General features: G+C 39.7%; 1 protein-coding gene across 1 annotated transcript in view; it reads right to left on the bottom strand.

The window, feature by feature from the left end:
- Nucleotides 1-19,111, bottom strand: part of sorcs3b (sortilin related VPS10 domain containing receptor 3b) — a 75,240-nt gene that overhangs the window by 38,769 nt on the left and 17,360 nt on the right. Inside the window, exons 2-5 of the mRNA XM_053874368.1 lie at nucleotides 8,844-8,911; nucleotides 1,776-1,875; nucleotides 1,482-1,640; nucleotides 183-256 (exon numbers count right to left, since the gene is read on the bottom strand). Coding sequence (XP_053730343.1) covers nucleotides 183-256; nucleotides 1,482-1,640; nucleotides 1,776-1,875; nucleotides 8,844-8,911 — 401 coding nt within the window. The remainder of the gene's footprint in view (nucleotides 1-182; nucleotides 257-1,481; nucleotides 1,641-1,775; nucleotides 1,876-8,843; nucleotides 8,912-19,111) is intronic.

Below are 19,111 nucleotides of genomic sequence, written 5' to 3'. Positions count from 1 at the left end.
ACAACAAAATGTTCGTGCCATCAAAAGAAGGACGATGTTCCCCTCGTTCTACAGTACGTGACGTGGATGTAAAGCTCTCTCGTCTCAAAGAACCTGTTTTTCGATGCGAGGGTCAGTGGATTCTCCTGACAGCTGCGATCACGACATATCTTGTAATGGATCTCAACTTCAGATTATCTTACCAGTAGAACCGTCCCGGCATCACGTTGTCATGAACGAGCTGCCACCTCTTTCCGAAATCCAGCGAGCTGTAGAGCTGCAGGGGGAAAATATATAAATAAATGAAGCAAGAGGGACATTTATCTCACTTGAACAACAATTGGATGTACAGGGCTGCATTTACGTCTTCACGATGGATTTGTCTTTGGAGGTGCTGATTCATATTTTTGCCATTTGTGGCTCTGTTTATTACTCTCCTCTTGAAACAATGCTCTTTCACAGGGCAGAGGATTTTACCACCTCAAAACCTTGTAATTTATAGCTACCTGATTTTTACTGTGATGCTCATGCAAGAAAAGAGCAACGATGAAGTTCATCTTGCTTTTTTTGGGATAATTTCCCTTCTTCCCTCTTCTTCATAGTCTGTGTCTCCATCACCCTAATAATTCAGTAAGCTGTAGGAGTAAAAGGTCAAAAAGTTGAGTTGAGATCTATACTTTAAGTATAATTTGTTTATTATACTGTAGAGGTGAATTGCTGAAAACATCCATGATGAAATTTCCCTAAACACAGACGTCACTGTAAAAGTCAACACGCTGTAAGTCAGAGTTCAGACGTATCAGCTCCAGTGTTTGATGCTGATGTATGTATATTAGTTGTTCTTGATGCATAAATGGTGAAATACAAGTACTGATAAAAAAAAAGTGCAATTTTGGGCATAAATTTTGCCAAAAAGCATACTACCAAACATACTGTTACAGACTGGATTGATAAACTGTCTTGAATTTTAATAGCATAGTTTATTTTTTAGCAATATATTTGATAATATTTTGGAGGTTTGCATGTGTTTTGGTACGTATAAAACATTAATCTTGCTGTATAATATGCGCGAACTTGGGGCCATGATTGTAATAAGTTAAAGTCAAAAATAAAATGTATCCAGAATTCAAATGAGACTAATAGAATCAACATGGATTCCAGAATAAAATCAGTTTTCAGCTGTAGGTTTAGGCTGTAGTTTAGCATGATACAGTGTCTTGTACCCTACTATGCCTGGCATCATTGCACTGTATTGCATTAACCATTATATTTAACCAGGCATGAACAATTCATCTGACATCTGATCAAACACAGGCTGGGCAAAATAAGCAAAGACAATATGCTAAACAATAGGTCTGACCCCCGAAAATGAAGTACAATGAAGTACATGTGTTTCGGTGATGAGAAACACATGAAGTTGCCCAATGACACTTTTCCGCTGTGAGCTCCTAATTGAGCTCCGAATTCAGGCTGGATGAGTGCATCACATACTCAGAAGTTACCTTGCTGTCGTGGCTGTAAGCAAGTATCCAGTTCTCCTGTGCTGGGTGGAAGAGCAGACTCAGGATGTTGAAGTTAATGGGATGCTTCTCAAAGCTGGCCCCTTCATCTGCGCTGATGAGAACCGCGCTCTCTACCTCGGGATCGCTGAGCATCATTATCTAAAGTAAAGAGCAGCAAGCAAAGGGAGATGGTATTAAAAAGGCCTGGAGACAGAAATACATTTCATTTTTCTTTCTCTTTTTTTGAGCAGCAATTTGATGTGAAATGTACGAGCGGAATAAAGAGACGCTGACCTTCTGTTTGTTGGTCGGGCAGACGTACAGGTAGCTTAAAACTGTCCTTGAACCCACTTTGTCGTTGAGTTTTGTGTATGTGCTGCCGTAGTCAACAGACCTGGAGGCAAGATTGTAACATTTCATTGACGCAGCGATCGATGATAGATATATATACATTTGTATCATATGGTTTTGATGTTTTCCATTTGCACTCCTCACTTCAGGAAGCTATCTTTGAAGTCCAGCGGGATGATATCTATGCTGTTAATAACTACAGATGACATCACTTCCTGTAGTGCTGTGAGTGTCTCTTGTCACCTTGAGCAAGTATACATATGTAATCTACAGCAATATATGTAAAGCTTGAGCAGTCAGATGTCCTTGAATCTCATATAAATGGTGTGAGACAGGGATGGATAAAAAAGCCCACTCACTATTTATTTCTTTATTTATTGTTAGCTTCCCCGTGTGGATCTCTTTCAGTGTCCATATGTGAAAGAATGAAGTACCAATATTAGGGCAACACAATAATGGCAAAAATTGAATAAGATGAACCTTGGTTTGTTGTTTGAGGTGGGTTTATAAATAAATGCTTGCAGCATGTATTAAACATGGCCTCTCTGATCGGCATGTTTCTGAACCTATCTTTGATACCTTCTGGAGCAAGTCCAGCTACGAAGTGAGGTGGGGAACCCTGGTTCAAAAATAAATTAATTAATTAATTATGGAATAACCAACACTGCAGTTTTACAATGGTTTGAAGCTAAATGTTGTTTATGTTTTTCTCCCAGTTAACTGACTTGCATTAATAAGTATACACCGAATATCAGCATCTGTACACGTTCAGCATGCAGACGTACTCGTACAAAACTTCATCTGTGGCTGCAAATGGCTAACATTTTCAAATTTCTGCTCTCTACATGAAGCCACATCTCCAGGGACAAACTTAAGAGCATGTAGCTTCCACTCTCTGAGTGAGTCATGTTGAATTAAAGCCAGAGCGCTCCACACTGTCTTGTGAAGCACTGACGGTGGCAGGTGTAGATGTTGCCTTAACATGTTGTACAGTAAAGGTCAAAACAGCAAAATCCTCTTCAGAAAAGTACACTTTCTCTGGAAACATGCGCCACGAGCAATTTAATGTGGCGCAAGCACAAATTGATGCGCTGGTGGAAAGGAGGGACATTATGCGCCTGACCTTTCTTTGGTGAACCCTCGACTTATACCTTCTGAGATGTGCATCATCGGTATCGCATCAAATCCTGGACCTTTTTACTTTTAGTGTGTCCCTTGTGTCTATTTGCATCCCCCCAAGCTTTTGGCGCCCCAACAGACGAGTATTAGGCATAGTTATCAAGTGGTTGTAGATGTCTTGAAGGCAGCTGGTCGCCATCACTACAGTTTCAAAGCTCCAGAAAAATGCCTGCAGGGAATTTAAGCGTCGATAACGTGAATTCACTCACTCCATTCTTTAAACATTTTGAAATAAAATCAAGCCTAAACGGCTCAATACAGGATGAGTTGGACACTAATGCAGCCTTTTGAAAAAGGCTTTTGGCAGCCAAACCAGGGTTGAACTCACCACACCAGGGTGACCATGTATGGCAATCAATTTCGTTTTTGTTTTGTTTTGAATATTACTATTACCAAAATAAATAAATCATAATTCCAAAATAAATAAATCATATTCATTTATCATAACAAATCATAACAAAATCCATTAATTCAACTTCCTTTAATTTTCAAAGTAGAAAATGAAATTCCTGATTTTATCACTAATATTATTTGATCAGAAATCGGTATTATCCCCATTTGGCCTTGGTTTATGTGACCAATAATATAACCATCGTCTATCTTAAAACAACTATCATCTTCATTTCTACTCATCAATCAAGAGCCCTCTATAAAGTACAAACAAAAATCTTCCTCATGCAAATCACAAAACAAATACTTAACATGGCTAGTAAATAAACCTCCCCATACATTGACTCTTGTAATCCCACATTGAATTAAGTTCCTTCTTAATTTTATAGCATATCTTGCAAAACTTCAAAATATATTCAATACATTTTATTTATTCATTCATTTTTTATTTATTCTGTTAAGTCCCCATTTTCCCCCAAGAACCACCTTTTCCATATCTCCTCATTCGACTTTAATTCTTTCCAATTCTTCTAGCATTCTTCCATTTTACTCATATAGCCTTTTCACAGTATGCATTCATAAAATTCACAGTTCACAGTTCACTCATTGAATTGATTTAACACTCATTGAGCTCACCATGTAATTGGCAACATGCGATGCATGTTAAACATTAAAAAAAAAAAAAAAATTGGCTAAAACAAAATGAGGAGATATCGACGAAAATTTACTGAAGTTTATGCTCCGTTCAGTTTCCCAGATAAATGAAGTGTTACTCTTACTCTAGTTCTGCACAGACTGGCTCTGGAAGTCTATTAATTGCCTCGCTGAACAGACTGTGACGGAGGGTTGGACCTGGTGGCTCTTCAGCGAGAAGCCTCTGTTTATTTGGGGTGAGATCAAAGGACCTCAAATTCAGGAGACCCAAACTTCCCTACCCCCAGAAATCAATTCCTAATGGTCATGTTGTGTAATAAATGATTTTAACCAAGCCACTAACCAGGGAGGTTTGGGGCTCTGTGTTGTAAAGGGTTGCTCTGAAAGAGTAAGAAGTTGGGATCACTGTTGTGGTTTGCTAGTCAGGATCATGCTGTACTGTCTTGTTTGTCTTCATCCACCTGTTAATGATTGAACGGAGGATATATAACGCACTGAGCTCTGTTGGATTCTGTTGCCACTACAGACTGCTAGCTAGCCGAAGCGGCGCAAGACTGAGTGAAGAGCTGAAATACAAAAACATTCTGTACAACAGACAAATGTATTTTCAAAAAGCATCCGTAGATAGATATAGTAAACAAGAATTTAAAAAAATAATATCTTAAGTAAATATATAGTAGTAAATATAGTAATAAATGAATAGTAAATGTTTGAATATTTCAAATAATAATTTTCCACATTGTTAGGGTAAAGAAGATGACGTGTACAACTACAAAACAAGCAATTACTTGATGGTGCTGAAACTTAATATTCACATTAATGAAGCTCTATTGAATTTCCGACATGCACACGGATGCAGCCTGTTGCTTTTATGTCAATGCGTCAGACAAGGTTAGATGTGTTGTGTAATCCCAATCCTCGTATTCCTCTGTGCCGCAAACATCCAGTCCGTGCTCTCATTTCTACCTGAGTGCCTCTTAATGAAATTTCACGGCATAATTGGATAGAAAGCCCACGCCTGCTATCATTGTCCGTGCAGCGATCTGAATTGCTTGTTGTTGACATTGTTTGCAAAGACTTGCCCCTTGACACGTTGGCAATCTTGACAAAGGACGTCTGTAAGATGGATGTTGTGTTATAGAGGAGAATCAATGGCTTGACCACGAAGTGTGAAACTCTTCAGCGCAAATGTCCATAATGTTCAAACAAGTCCACATATTTCCTTCAAGATGTTTAAGCTGACATCTCCATAACTCCAGCTGGGTTCTGCTGTTGAGTCTATCCACTTCGCATTAGCTGCTTCCAGGAGTGTCATTGAAAGACTTCCCACATACGGCAATGCCATTTTCCCCATCAATGACTCCAAGATCAGGAAAAGTGTTCTGATAACATCGACAACCTTCCGCTCCACACTCATCACCAGGGCCGCACTGGGATGCAAAAAATGCCTGAGGCATTTTTGACCTTGTGATATGAAGTAATTGCATCATTGCTAAAAACTAGTACCAAATACGTTTTCCTCATCCTGTTCTCCTCCGGCTCCTCTTCATGCCCATCAAGGTCTTCAACTGCTCCAGGTGTTAGCAGGCGTTATGATGTCTGATGCTTTTCTGTTAGCGTCCTCCTTTTCTCTCGAGCCTCTCAACACCATTCTCATTGACTAATGTATTTTATTCATTTGTTACAGCCAAAGAGGCAGCTGTCGTTTAATACTAAGCTTCAGTTAGTGTTTCAAGGACAACTGGGGTAATTCCATCGGGCCACATGTGCGACAACCATTCGGTCAATACCACCACTCAAGTCCCGGTCAACAGACTGCGGATCGGCACTGGACCACCTGATCAAGTGGTCTTTTGCTCCCAACGTCAGCCATCTGTGTTACATGTTTTAATTTATAGTATCAAACAATTATACAGTACACAAGTAACCATGAGGGCTTTCGATGGTTAAGCACATGCGTCCTTATCTTAACCTCAAACATTCTTTTTGAACGCCAAGAAATTCCACTGGAGGCTGTCTTACGTACGAAATTTTAACTTTTCAAACGATGTTGCCGTCACTGATCACAAACTTCAATGCGTTCCTTATGCTGGTATTGCTGTTGACCAATATATCCACCAGGGGGAGCAGCCCACAGTCAAAATTTTTTGACAGCGAACTCCGAACCAAACATGTCGACTGTGGAAGAAGGATTGATGATAGAGCTCTTGCACAAAAAACAAAAACAGAGGAAGCGTTGCAGGAGGCGGTGGTCGATGAGGCCGCTAGATAAATCGCGATGGGAGGACAGGGAATTTACGGCATTCCTGTCTCATTAGAGTTACGCATCAGGCAGTAACAGCAACAAGCCCCCTCACCTCAGCTGGGTCTAGAAATTCTGTCCATAAAGGTCACAACCAGAACTAGCATCGAAGGACACCTTAGCCGGGTTTTCACTGGAAATGACCCAGTTTATTAGCTAACCACACTCGGACATGGGCCATAAATAGTCACATCCCATACTCCTTCAGCACCACCACAAAGCCCCACAAGGAACATGAACGAACGCTCCCTCTCATGGGCGTCACACATGAATTCAGCGACCACACAGCTAATAACACTGATCAACACATTCTTGCTTGTAATGTTTGGAGCCTATAACACATTGTATGTTTGAGTTTCTGAATGTCACGAATTACCACGAAAATTTTTTGGTTCAGACTTGGCAAAACTGTCCCTCCCTCAAGTTTTGGTTCCAACCTAGCAAGGCAGCACCAGAAGACTATCAACTGATCCAGATCCAACTGATCACCAGAGAGCTGACTGGGTAGACTGTGTGATTTTGTCTATTGGTTGGAGCCAAAACCAGTGGCGGATCCGTTCGCCATGCCTGGTTTAGAAGATACCATGATGGAATTAGGCTGCAGAAAAAGGATATGCTCCTTCATGCCTTCATTCAGGTCCAGTTGTTCCACTGCCACTATTCTTTAAATGGTGACTCTAATCTGGATGTTGTTTTCGCAATGACAGAACATTCTTTGATTATTTCCACTGCTATGAAGTCAATCATGTGTGTGTCAAGTCTTACAACATATTCTCAGGCAGGATTCATGAGCTGGATGCAATTCAAATTTTAGCTCAGTTCAAAACAGTACAAAAACATGACTATTTTTATTCTATTATAATATCACTGGACTACGTAAGTCATAAATGTGCCATGTGAGTAATTCCAGAATGAGTCAAAAAACAGACCAGGTGAGTCCTTACTGGACCGAACGTGAATCAGAACTAAGCGACCAGAATCGTGAAGGTGTCTTTGATTTTTCTTTTTTTGATCAATTGGATTTCTTTATGTATTTTCCAAAATATTGTGGTCAAATTGTTTGTGATTCCTCAAACAGCCTCAATACTGCTCAAATCAGGAGCTCTTAAAACAATACTGTAGCACCCCAGTGAGCACATGTGTGGGTCGGCGTGGGAGTGAGTCTGCAACTGCAGGTGACCAGTAGGGAGTATCAACCAAAAACATGGGTGGGCCTCACTGGTTTGGCATTTTTATGTGGGTTCATAAATCGAGTCTTGGTACTCTGAAGCTAAATTCAGACCACTGATGAAAAACATAATTTTCGATTTGAGTCTGAAACAGCATTGGAATCTTGGCTGCAGAGACATGTTTTCTTTCCAAGTATGATAGACACCTTGTTTGTTCAAAACAAGCCAGTAGTCCATTATGAATGAGGCAAACACTTTGTTTGTATTTTCAGTCTTTACTTGTTACAGTTGTTTAAATGGAAAGTTGATTATGCAGTTTGAGGTAATAAAGTGAAGTCAAATAATTTCCCCAATATTCCCAAGAAAATTGTGTGTTTTATAAATATAGAGGGGGGGGGGTTTCATAATAAATTCAGCAATCGATCCACACAAAGAATATATGTGGTTGTCATCACACATGACTTGATTTCTTCCATAGCTCTCACATTAGCGCCCCCGCAGCCCATATCCCCCGCGGTCCGCTCAAATTTACTTTGCGGTCCTGTAGTTAAGCAGACATCTTGATGATGGAAGACCTTCTGTACACAATATGGGATTTCAAAACGTGTCAAGTCAGGTGTAAATCTTAGCGGCGCCTCTGGTGAAACTGATATTAATTTGAAAAGTCTCGGCGCGGCCGACTGATGGTCTCTCTTTCTACGTGCGTTTCAAAATGAAATGAGTTCTCCACAAGCTACGCGAGAGGCGAGAGAGAGAAAGGCACGTGGATCGGGCTCGATTTTATAATCCTTAATGAATTCCATTCTTATTTATGACCTGACAGGCCACAGTTACTCACCCTTCAATGCCATTACTGAGGCTATACAGTAGCAATTGCATGTCAATTGCTTATAAAACAAAAGGTTACGTTGGACGATCAATCAAAAACCCCATCAGGAAGTTTCAAGAGACGAGAAGAGAATCAGACAAAGAATCTGTCGGATATTTCATCTGATTTTGTCCTTCAAAAATAGCCTTTATAAAAATAGAACCGGATGGAAAATGGGCTTTTCTCAAAGGTCGCTCCACTTTGTTAGTCTGTGGAGTAAAAGAGGATCCAGCTTCATTGTGAACTACTTCACATTGCTTTATTAAAATATACTTCATCTGGTGTAACTTGATTTTTCATATCCCAGCTAAGAGGCGCTCCATAAATCATGCTCACTGCCGACTGCTGCCGGTATGAATGTAATAGGGTTTTTAGGGCTTCCTGTTTTGATACAATTCTCCCATGATGCGATTACCTTTCAATTTGGATGATTAAAAAAAAAGACTTACCTCCAGAGTGAGCTCTCGGTAACAGCCCCCAGGTTGAAATCAAACAACTTTGTCAATATCAGGATCACCTAGAGAGAAAAGAGAAAAAAAAATATGGGGACGTTCAGGTGCAGTAGATGATGATCACAGTATTGTGACTTTTGATATGAACAGAGACAGGATACTCTTGCTGCACGTTGTTGTATTCTGCTGTTGGTTCTACTTACTTCCAACATGATTGAACTTTATAATAGCATATTCAGTAAATTCCAAATTGTTATTTATTTATTTACATTTTAAGTTTGATTTTGTATTTTTTCCATTAGATTTTTTTTTTTTTTTTTTTTTTTAATACAGCATAAAAATAGTGATTCTAATATTGATCTGGCTTGGGGTTACTTGTGCAGTCACCACTGTGGTTTTTACTCTTGGTGTGTAAGAGAGATATGGAAAGCTACTACCACCTGTTGTTCCATCAGCCGCTTTGGTTTCCAATGCAAAAAAATCAAATAATAAATAAATAAATGTAGGGCTTCTTGTTTAATATCATAAAATGACACCCATGTTAATATATATGTTGTCTATTTAGAAAAAGGAAAATAATGTTGAAGTACAGAATTATGAAAGAGTGTCCATATAATGTGCGCTTGAAGGAAAAGTGATCCTGGTGCTGTCAAGGGGTGAGTTCAGTCGTGAAACAGAAGAAGAAAACCCATCAGCTGGCAGAAGTTGTCTGTATCTCATGTGGAATGATAGCTACATGACAACAGAATCTGAACATAATTGTTCAGTGAACAAGGAGAAGGAATGGAGTCAGCGGCTGTAACGCATCAATCTGTCTACGCTTTTTTCTTTTATCTTACCTTTGTCTCGCTTTCAGCCTCGCTTCGCGGGAAACCGAGACGGCAACAACAACAACTCTGGGTAGCAGATCAAAGGCGTTGTATTCTAATCGCTGGCGCAAGCCCAGATCTAGTCCCGTATTAAATGTGCATTTACTTTAGAATGGTTGGACATTGTGTTCTGGGGAAAAAAAAAAAAAAAAACGGTGGTCCATAAAAGCCCGCCAAGGTGCATGGGGCAAAGTGAAATGGTGTGCAAACCCATTATTGTCACACCAATGGTATTATAAATGACTTCCCATGGGGACGCTCATAATTCAGACTCCAAAAGTGGGGGCAGTGGGCTTTCGGCTGAGCTGGAAGGGAGGAGATGGAATAGCAATCAAGCAGCAGAAACAAGGCATATTATGACATTTTTTAAGACGCCTGAAAGCGAGGTCAAAAGCTCAATTACAGTCGGTTTAAAGACATTAACCTTGTGGGACCTGCAGAACGAGTCATTAAACAGGAGAGCGCGGCGCAAGGCTCTGCGGAACAAAGACGTGCCTTTAAGTTGGCTTTGAAAATGTTAAAAACCCAATTGACCCACAACTTGGCTATCAAACGACACTGTGAAAGCCTGGGACTGTCGGCGGGACAGGTTAATTAACCAATCAAACGCAGAGATAAGCATTTGCATAAGTAAATGCGCCATGTCTGCAAGGGCCAGCGCCGGAGTCGGAATCAATTTGGTGTACAGACTTAGTTAAATGGCTGTGATGTTCGGCCTAATTGCCTTCTTTGAAAAATAGATAGACGGGAAAAAGCCAAAGCTGGGTCTGTTTGTCTCCGTGTGCTGGTCTTCAGACGCCAGGAATAGTGAGAGGTAAACCAAAACAGACATTGACTCAGTCACATGAAAGATGCTTCCTCTCGAAAAATCTTATTCGACTCTTCAAACCAATAAGGTCCCCCCTCTTCCCCCGACTTTAATCATGTGTGCACCTTTCCCCAAATCCAATTAAATGGATGTTTCACAGTCTAAATGTGGGTAAAGGCTGTAAATCAATGGTTCAGTGTGTTTAATAATTTTGCGCATTAAAATAGATGAGGTGTTTTTTTCTACGTGGAATGAACCAACAACTGCAACAGCTCACTAAACATGAGTATTATTTTAATGGGGGCACTACATTTGTATATGTTCATTTTATAAAGTAAATTTCAAAATATGACGTGGATATTTAGTGGATATATATATATATATATATATATATATATATATATATATATATATATGCATATTATATTTAATTGTGCCTCTTTAATTCTTTATTGATTTCTTTAACTTTTCTTTAACTTTCTTTAATTTGTAAAGCTCTATCTTGCATGAAAGTAGTATTTTCAATGCAATATTTTCATTTTATTTAGGAACAAAATATGTGTTAATATATACTTTTTAATCTTTTACATGTCTTATTCTCAACAGACTGTGGTATTGGGTCCTTTTTACAGAGGATATTTGATGGGATTTTTTTAGATATTTGCAATATATATATATATATATATATATACTTTTTTTTTTTTTTTAACTCTCTGTAGCAAAACGAGAGTCCCTCAGTGTGGCCAGATTGATGGATATTCTTTTTGAAAAGAAGCTTCTGAGCGGGGAATTGTAATGATTGCCATTAGAGGCTGAACGTGTTTGTGCAGCCAGCTCATTAACGAAATCTGACCCGTTCAATCGGCTCAATGAAGATCCACCTTTGGGACCGGCAGACTAGTTAGGCAGATGACTGTTTGGATGATTTGTCCCTAAGTGGAAACATCACGAGTACATCAGTGCAAACTATGTGTTGTCATGTACGGAAGACTATTGACGGGCTCCAGTCAACTGGGAGCACCTACTATATATGCAAATGACACAACCAATGGGGAGAACACCAGACTTCAGAGGAGGAAGTCACACGCAAAAAAGTCTGAAATAAAAAAGCATGGAGAGCTAAATCTGAAGAGCTTATGGAGCAGCAGCGACATTTATGTAAATTCAGGAGACAAACAAACAAAATGGCTTCCAGAATTATTTAAAGCCTTGCAGGTAAATACAATTTCCCATGCATATCATCGCTCACAAGCATACATGAAATTAAGTAAGGACCCTGGAAGGCCGAGAGCCGTGCATTTATTCATGTTTATGTTTTATTGATGTGAGTAAAGAGAGCTTTGCCTGGGGAAAGTCAACCAATCATTTTTCAGAGTGGCTCTCACCCTCAGAGGATTTGAGTTTAGTCATCCTTTTATCCAGCCATTCTTTTCGCTTTTTTCATTTCTTAGATGTCCAATATCTCATTCTTCCCCTCCGCATTGTGCTTTCAACGGAAACGTCTTCTCACGTATGTGTTGTTAGAATTCATCAGAAGACTCACGTCTGGACTCAAATGACGCCAATTGCAGTGATTCAAATTTCTATATTAAAAGATTTAAGGTGGTTTAGTTAAGCATAAGAATCTCAATGGATTTTATAATGAATTTATGTATCGGGATTCAGATAAAATGAAAGTTTAATATTGATTTCTCTCAGGGCTGCAACAATTGGTAGTCAGTTGGAGTCAATGTTGTTTTGAAACTAAACATTTTAATGCCTCCAAATATCTAGGGTTAATAATATGGAGTGAAAGGCATCTGCTTCTCACCTTAATCTCTGATGAGTCAGATGTATAATATTTCCATCCTCTCAACGTTTTCAATCGTGTCGGTCCCAGAGGCTTTGTGCTAACTCTCGCGTCCACACAAACAGAGCGTTATCGTGACAACACATGAAGCCGCTAGCGACTAACCATTACAGTCATTACAGCCTAATTTTGCATTAAGTAATGAAGACATATTTTGAAACATGACTGAGCATACACAGTATGTCATGGCAATCTCAATTTGCGAGTGCTAAAATGCATGCTAGCTAACAGTACAGAAAATGTTGAAAGTGCTGGTTTGCGTCTTTTAAAACGGCATTTCCACACAATTTTGGTGCTTGAAGAGGAGACGAGTAAATTTATAAATGTTTGAAATGACACAACTGTGTCTGCATTTAACATATTCAGAAAGGAACAACCGGTTTGTTAGCTTTATTGAGCTCGCATGGGTGCAGTGTTTGTAGTGAGCAGTTAAAAATAGCTCAACAGAGTAGCTTTTCTAACATGGACTCGAAGCTTCACTGAGCTATCTGTCTCTGGTGTGTGTGTTGAATCCTTTTGTGTGTTTGTGTGATGATTTTAGAAGTGACCGCACATCCCTAAAAAAATATTGGTCGCTCCTGAGAGCGAAGAACATGTTCCAAATCCTGCCTTGTCCAATACCACTACAGTAGATTGTGCAGTAAAACATCAAAATACAATGAAGTAGGAGCTCAGAGCTTCGTATTGTGTTCATTTTCAGTGATTGTCATCTGTCAATGACACCAATTACATGTTTACACCTGTCAATTCACTGAGCTGGCTTGATGGAAACAACGAAACACAAAATCCCTTAGGGTGTCTCTTGGTTTGAATTAAATCTACACTCTGTCTAAACCTCTTCAAAACTTCACACTCTACTCATCAGATATCTTAGAAAACCAAATTAGCAACCATAGCATTTGATCAAGTAACAGTGGCGAAATACAGACATGATATACTGTAGCAGGAACACAGCAGCAGCACGTCATTCAGAGGCTCCGGAGCAGCTCAGCTACTGAGTTGGTACTAATGAGTGAGAATGTGGAGAACTGAGAGCAGATCTGATGACTGCACTGAGAAGGAAGACTGGACGGAACGCCACGATTTAGCCCCTGCACCCCCTGTTTCTTACACTCAAATTGGGCAGCCGTGTCGTCAGGAACATGATAAAAACACCACACAGAGCTTTTTATCTTCAGTCTCTTAACTAACCGTGGGCATGGCTCACATTTTTAGGATCCAAACAAGACAGTTGGAACCCTTAATCCAAATCCTGTTCGGGCTAACATTAAATAGCGCCATATATTTTACAAAGTAGCGAGTCAGTGAAGTCAAACATCTCTCAAACCCAAGTCACTGCCTACTGAACTTCTCACGCTTCTGTATTCTGCCGACCAGATAGCTAATATCAAAGCTACAAAGGGTTCATGGTGTTCTCAAACTTGGTCCATATAGTTAGTGATCAGTCCAGTGAGTCAGTGAAGGCCTCCACATGAGTTATTCAGAGAGTCTGCCCTGACCATGACAAACCAGGGACCCTGTTTTTCAAGTGTGTGGAGTCATATTAAATTATATGCACCAATAAAGCTGCAATTAAGGATCATGATAGTTACACTATCAGTGACCTGCACTGACACCTGAAGCAGCGGTCATTTGAGTGGTGAGTGAGCAGGGTTAACGGCTCAGGTTTGGCCCGGGTCAGGTGACCTGGTGACACGCGCAATTGTCTGGCCCAGTCTTCACTTTCTATGCAAATATCTCGCCACATCATCTGTCAGTCTTTATACCGTCTCTATTGTCACCACTGACTTGTTGATGGTGATGTAACGGTGAAGAAGGCACTCATGATGGCAGGGATCAGTTTCACCACCAGCCTTGCTTTGAAAACTTGCCCTTTGGCTTATTTGCAAAAACAACGTCAATATCGACCACAACAAAACATAACTACGTATTTCCGCTGCACCCTCCCAACAAGCTTGATATTAACATTAATTGACTTGGCATCACGTTGGTTGAATCGGAGAGTAGTAAACAAACATGGAACTATTAGTTCGACGGCAAAACGGTAAAGTACTTCTGTGGGATGGAGCGGTATCTCATTTCTGCATTAGTGGGCAGCAGAAAATCTTCTCCGCTCGCAATTTAGGCATGAATCATCCCCGGGAACTGCACTGCAATACGACTATTAATAAAACCAAATCGACTGTTGCAGCACACGGGTAGTTATTTATTTATTTTTTACTCTGCTCCCCACGCCTCATGACAGATGAAACCTGTTGCTCACTCAGACCCCAGTAAGCATCGTTAAAAATGCCCCCCTCAAATATGATGTCCGGCTAATTGGACGGTGAATGACAGAAAAGGAAAAGCAACAATGTCTCCGAGCATCACGTCCCCAGTTTGCGAGTCAAGAGTGAAACGTCACACAAGTGCCGTTCTTTTCCGCCCAATATTATCAACTCAAGCGTAGATCTCGCACCGTTTCAGTCCCAGATGGAGACCTCATCTAAATTGATTTCCCTGGGACCCCCCCCTCATCTCACCTCTGGCCCCCCAACGGTGGCTGTGAGTGATGTTTCCTGATAAACAACTCGTGCATTAACATGTATCAGTGTTTTATTTACCTTCCTGCCCTCTACAGAGTTCATAGCTAAATGATGTTACATTTACATTCTCATGAATAAACATCAGCTGATGTGAACCCAGCAAAACATCCATACAGAGCACAGCAGTCCTTATCCGTTTGTGTGAAGTGGCCACCACCTCAATCAGGGGATGATGATTGAAAAAATGTCAATGTTAAATTAACTACTTCAGAATTTCATTTAAAAAGTGTTTTCAAATTCAGGAACTCTCATTCACATGTGCATGTGGATTGTAATTCACTATGTCACCCCTGTTCCATTTAATAAATATGGCCTCTTTTGAGGCAGTGAGGCAACATGACAACATTCAAACCTGGCCCACCGTAACAAGTTAAGTCGCATTATTAATACTCCAAACTGATATGTACAACCATCTGGACTTGAGACTATATTGGAAAATTTGTTTGTTTCATAAACACGGTTGAAACATTATGTGGATGTAGAAAATATACATATGATTATTGACATCATATTGCTCTTGAAAGGAAAAGAAAAAGCTCAGCGTAACATTGGATGTATTACATGAACACTTGGAGAGCAACAGTAGAGCAACAATAGATAGATATGACAGATAGATAATATTCAGAGACAGAAACCAATCTGGTTATATAGCACATTTGCAGTTGAGCTTCTTCAGTCGCGGCTTTAAAGTGTTCATCTTTTAGAGCTGAGAACTACAGATGAACTTGTAATGAATCTCACCTACACTCTTCAAATATTAATAGAGTTTTAATAATGAATCGCAGACTGTTCTCCACAAGTTACCTTCATACACCAAAGTCTGAATATCACTTTAGAGGAGAGGGGCTCTACTTCTCCAATGGGAGCAGAGGAAAGTATTTGAAGGTATTAACTGGGAACAGTGGCCACTAGTGGCAAAGAAGAATAAGAAATAAAGTGCAAAACTATAAACAAACTTGCTCAAAGTAAGCTCAGTAAGATCACCATTCTCAGCTGAAAATGTTAACTTTATTTCACTTTTTCATGTTTAATATTTGTACACTATCTCAATAGAAAAAGAAAATGATATGTGTGATATGTGATATGTGTATATCAGCTGTTAATGTAATACGAGGTGAAATATCTAGAAATTTCATGAACCGTGCAGCATTCAGGACTCCTCTATGTGTGGAACAAACCACATCCTGAATCGGTAACCTTACTTGAGACGTCATCTGCCTCGCTGTCGGATGAGATAGCAGCGGATATGAGCACAAAATTCTTCTTTCAAGACAATTATATTGATTTATAATTAGTGTTTGAGGGAACTTCAGAAATAGCAAGTGAGTTGATGTAATTGATCAATGAGCTCATTCAGGCCACTACTAAACCCAAGCATGTGAGGATTTTAACTCCACCAAGGAGAGATCCTCTGCATAAGTCTGACTGTTACCATTGTTTTCTTGATCACAGACAGCAGATTCCATTTACATTTTCTGGATATACAGTGAAAGCTCAAGGCAGAAGAGAGAAAACCACTGCCTAAATGACTGGAGATGAGAGGCCTGTCAGAGATCTGCGCTCACCGAGTGTTTTGCTAATTCAATGTACCGCAGGGTTAACGTATTTTAGCAGATGAGCTCACAGCAGACTTCCACATCCAAAAGACAATAACTGAAAAATGAGAGACAGTTCTGGCTTGTGTGAGCTTGTCTACAGATTCTTCAACAATGTTGCTCCACGGATGTCACCACTATTGCACATGGGATGCAAGAACCAAAGTGCAAATAGCAAAAAAAAAAAAAAAAAAGACTGTGCTGGAAGAGCTCAAAAAGCGCACACAAGTTCAGACTTGCTGCATTGAATTCTCTCAAGCTTATGCAGTCCTGGGAGACGCACACGGAATAAAAGCGGTGCCATTTGTCAGTAAACTCATTAAAACCTCAAATTCATTTAACGGCAGAAACAGAAGCCAGAGGCAAGAAAGAGCCATTTGAGCAATTTCACAAACACAGTTTTCTTAAAGTCAACTAGCTAATTAATGTCTTTTATATTTCACTGATCTGTTGCGGACGACTTCTTTTAATTTCCAGTTTCTATGTGATAAGGAAAACAAGTCTAAAATGAAGTAGGACACAAAATGGTTTTGTGCTCTCTCATGTGCAAACAGCATTTAGGAGACACATTCAAAACAGAACTGCTGGTAAACACATAGTGTAGGGAGGTTTATGTAGGGGGGGGGACTGGTGTGGGAGGGCATTTGTTCTGATTTTCCATCACATAAAAAGGTAAAATAATTCCTTCTTGGACATGGAACGCTACATAACTTCAAAAATAGCAACATTAAAACCTGAAACCAACTAACAAATCCAAATTGGAACACTCTTCAAGGGCCCTCGTCCAGGACTGGAGCAGGGCAGCCTCATGACATATTGGTGCATATTTCGGATGAAAGCTCTTCATTGTAATGGACTGCATGGTTGTGGCAGACCGGGGTATGTGTGGGAGGCCACCAGACACTGCTGATCACCAGGAGGGGAAGGCGCAGGTGGAAAGCAGGTAACCTGCTCACCTCGGTGGGATGCTGAAGAGATGGGAATGGACTCTGCCTCCCTTTGTGCTGCGCTTCCATCATCGTATTGTCGACACTTCCCATCTGTCTTATCATGATGCTGCTGTTTGAGACGGCTCCTTAGATCCATTCCATAGAAGGAATATTCAGAGAAGAGTATGGACCCAACAAGCAAGACCTCCATCAAGCCTCGCCCTTAAGTACTGTATGTATGTATAGTTGTTTTTTGTGTCATTGTTGATGGTAATCTATGAGAAGATCTTTCGAAATTATCAATAGAGAGGGTCAGCCAAAGACTTCACTAACTTATATGTTCATGAGCATTTGTGTCACAGTGACAGTTTTATTTGGAGTTTTTTTCTGGCCAACAAGGAAAGGCGAATTGGAGAGCACAGGATAATGCAGAGGTGGCCAAAGTGCAGCCTCAGGCCACAAGTGGCCCATAGCCTGTAAACTGATCGTCTATTGAAAAGCTATTAAAGGTAGTGAAATACTGCCCTTATATATTGTTCCGTAGTTACTATATGTTAAGATATTCATCACTTCCAAATGTTAGTGATTTACAATGACAATTGTTCAATAAAAGGTACACAGAATTAAAAATATATACAGTATATAATCAAATGACCTTCTAAGTATATAATGTGATGGAACAACTATACGTTCTTATTTCTGTCTTTGTTTTATATTGTTGAAGTAACAAAAACAACTTGAGTAGTTAATGTGTATTTGAAAAGAAATGTGTCCTCCAAAGTTAACAAAACAATAAATAATCCACAACAGAGCAGAAAATATAATTCTCATATGCAATATTATTTGATTATGATTATTAAATATGAACCACAGTTGAGCCCAAATGCAATGCTGAACTTCACACCTGAATTCATTCACATCGATAACACATTTTCCAAAACACATCCTGTTTCTGATGTCATTATTAGCAGAACATTTACAGTATGCATTTACAACTTCACCCCTGCTCTTCACCGAAAAAAATGATATATACATATATATATATATATAATAAACTAAATTGTTATGTTATTTTTGACATATCATTTGGCTTAGCTTAACAAAGAACAGATTAATAATAAATTAATTGAATTTTTTTTTTGACAAACATCTCAAAATTGATGGTCTAACTAGAAAGCTCTTGCAACCGAGACAATTCCTTTCCCAAACTTTTTCTGGTACCTATTTTTCAAATCTGTGCCGCTGTGTCACTCAGTTGAAACCCATAAGTTGCTCTTAATGAAGAATGAAACCTCCATGAAAAAGACTCATTACCACAGAGACAACACTGATGACTGATGGCGCTGCAATCCTTCCTTCCTCATTATCATTACGCCGCGTCGTTCAAAAACAACAAAATGCTAAGTGTGTTTGCATGCATTAAAATATCAAAGCTTTGCTGATGAATCTATTAGAAATTATCCGCTGCAAATACCTGCAGAGAAAAAGTACTGGATCAGTTCAAATCTACATAAATTTCTACTGGGATTAATAGAAGCAAGAGCGAAATCAGGAGGCGCAGCCAGCGGAATATCCCTGATGATAGCTCCGCGAGGAAGTGCAGCAAAGTGAAGCACTTAGCAGGCTCCTT

Source organism: Synchiropus splendidus, chromosome 9 (genome assembly GCF_027744825.2).
Source record: "Synchiropus splendidus isolate RoL2022-P1 chromosome 9, RoL_Sspl_1.0, whole genome shotgun sequence".
In the NCBI taxonomy this organism is placed as follows: domain Eukaryota; kingdom Metazoa; phylum Chordata; class Actinopteri; order Syngnathiformes; family Callionymidae; genus Synchiropus; species Synchiropus splendidus.
This window is presented reverse-complemented; position numbering and strand designations above follow the sequence as displayed.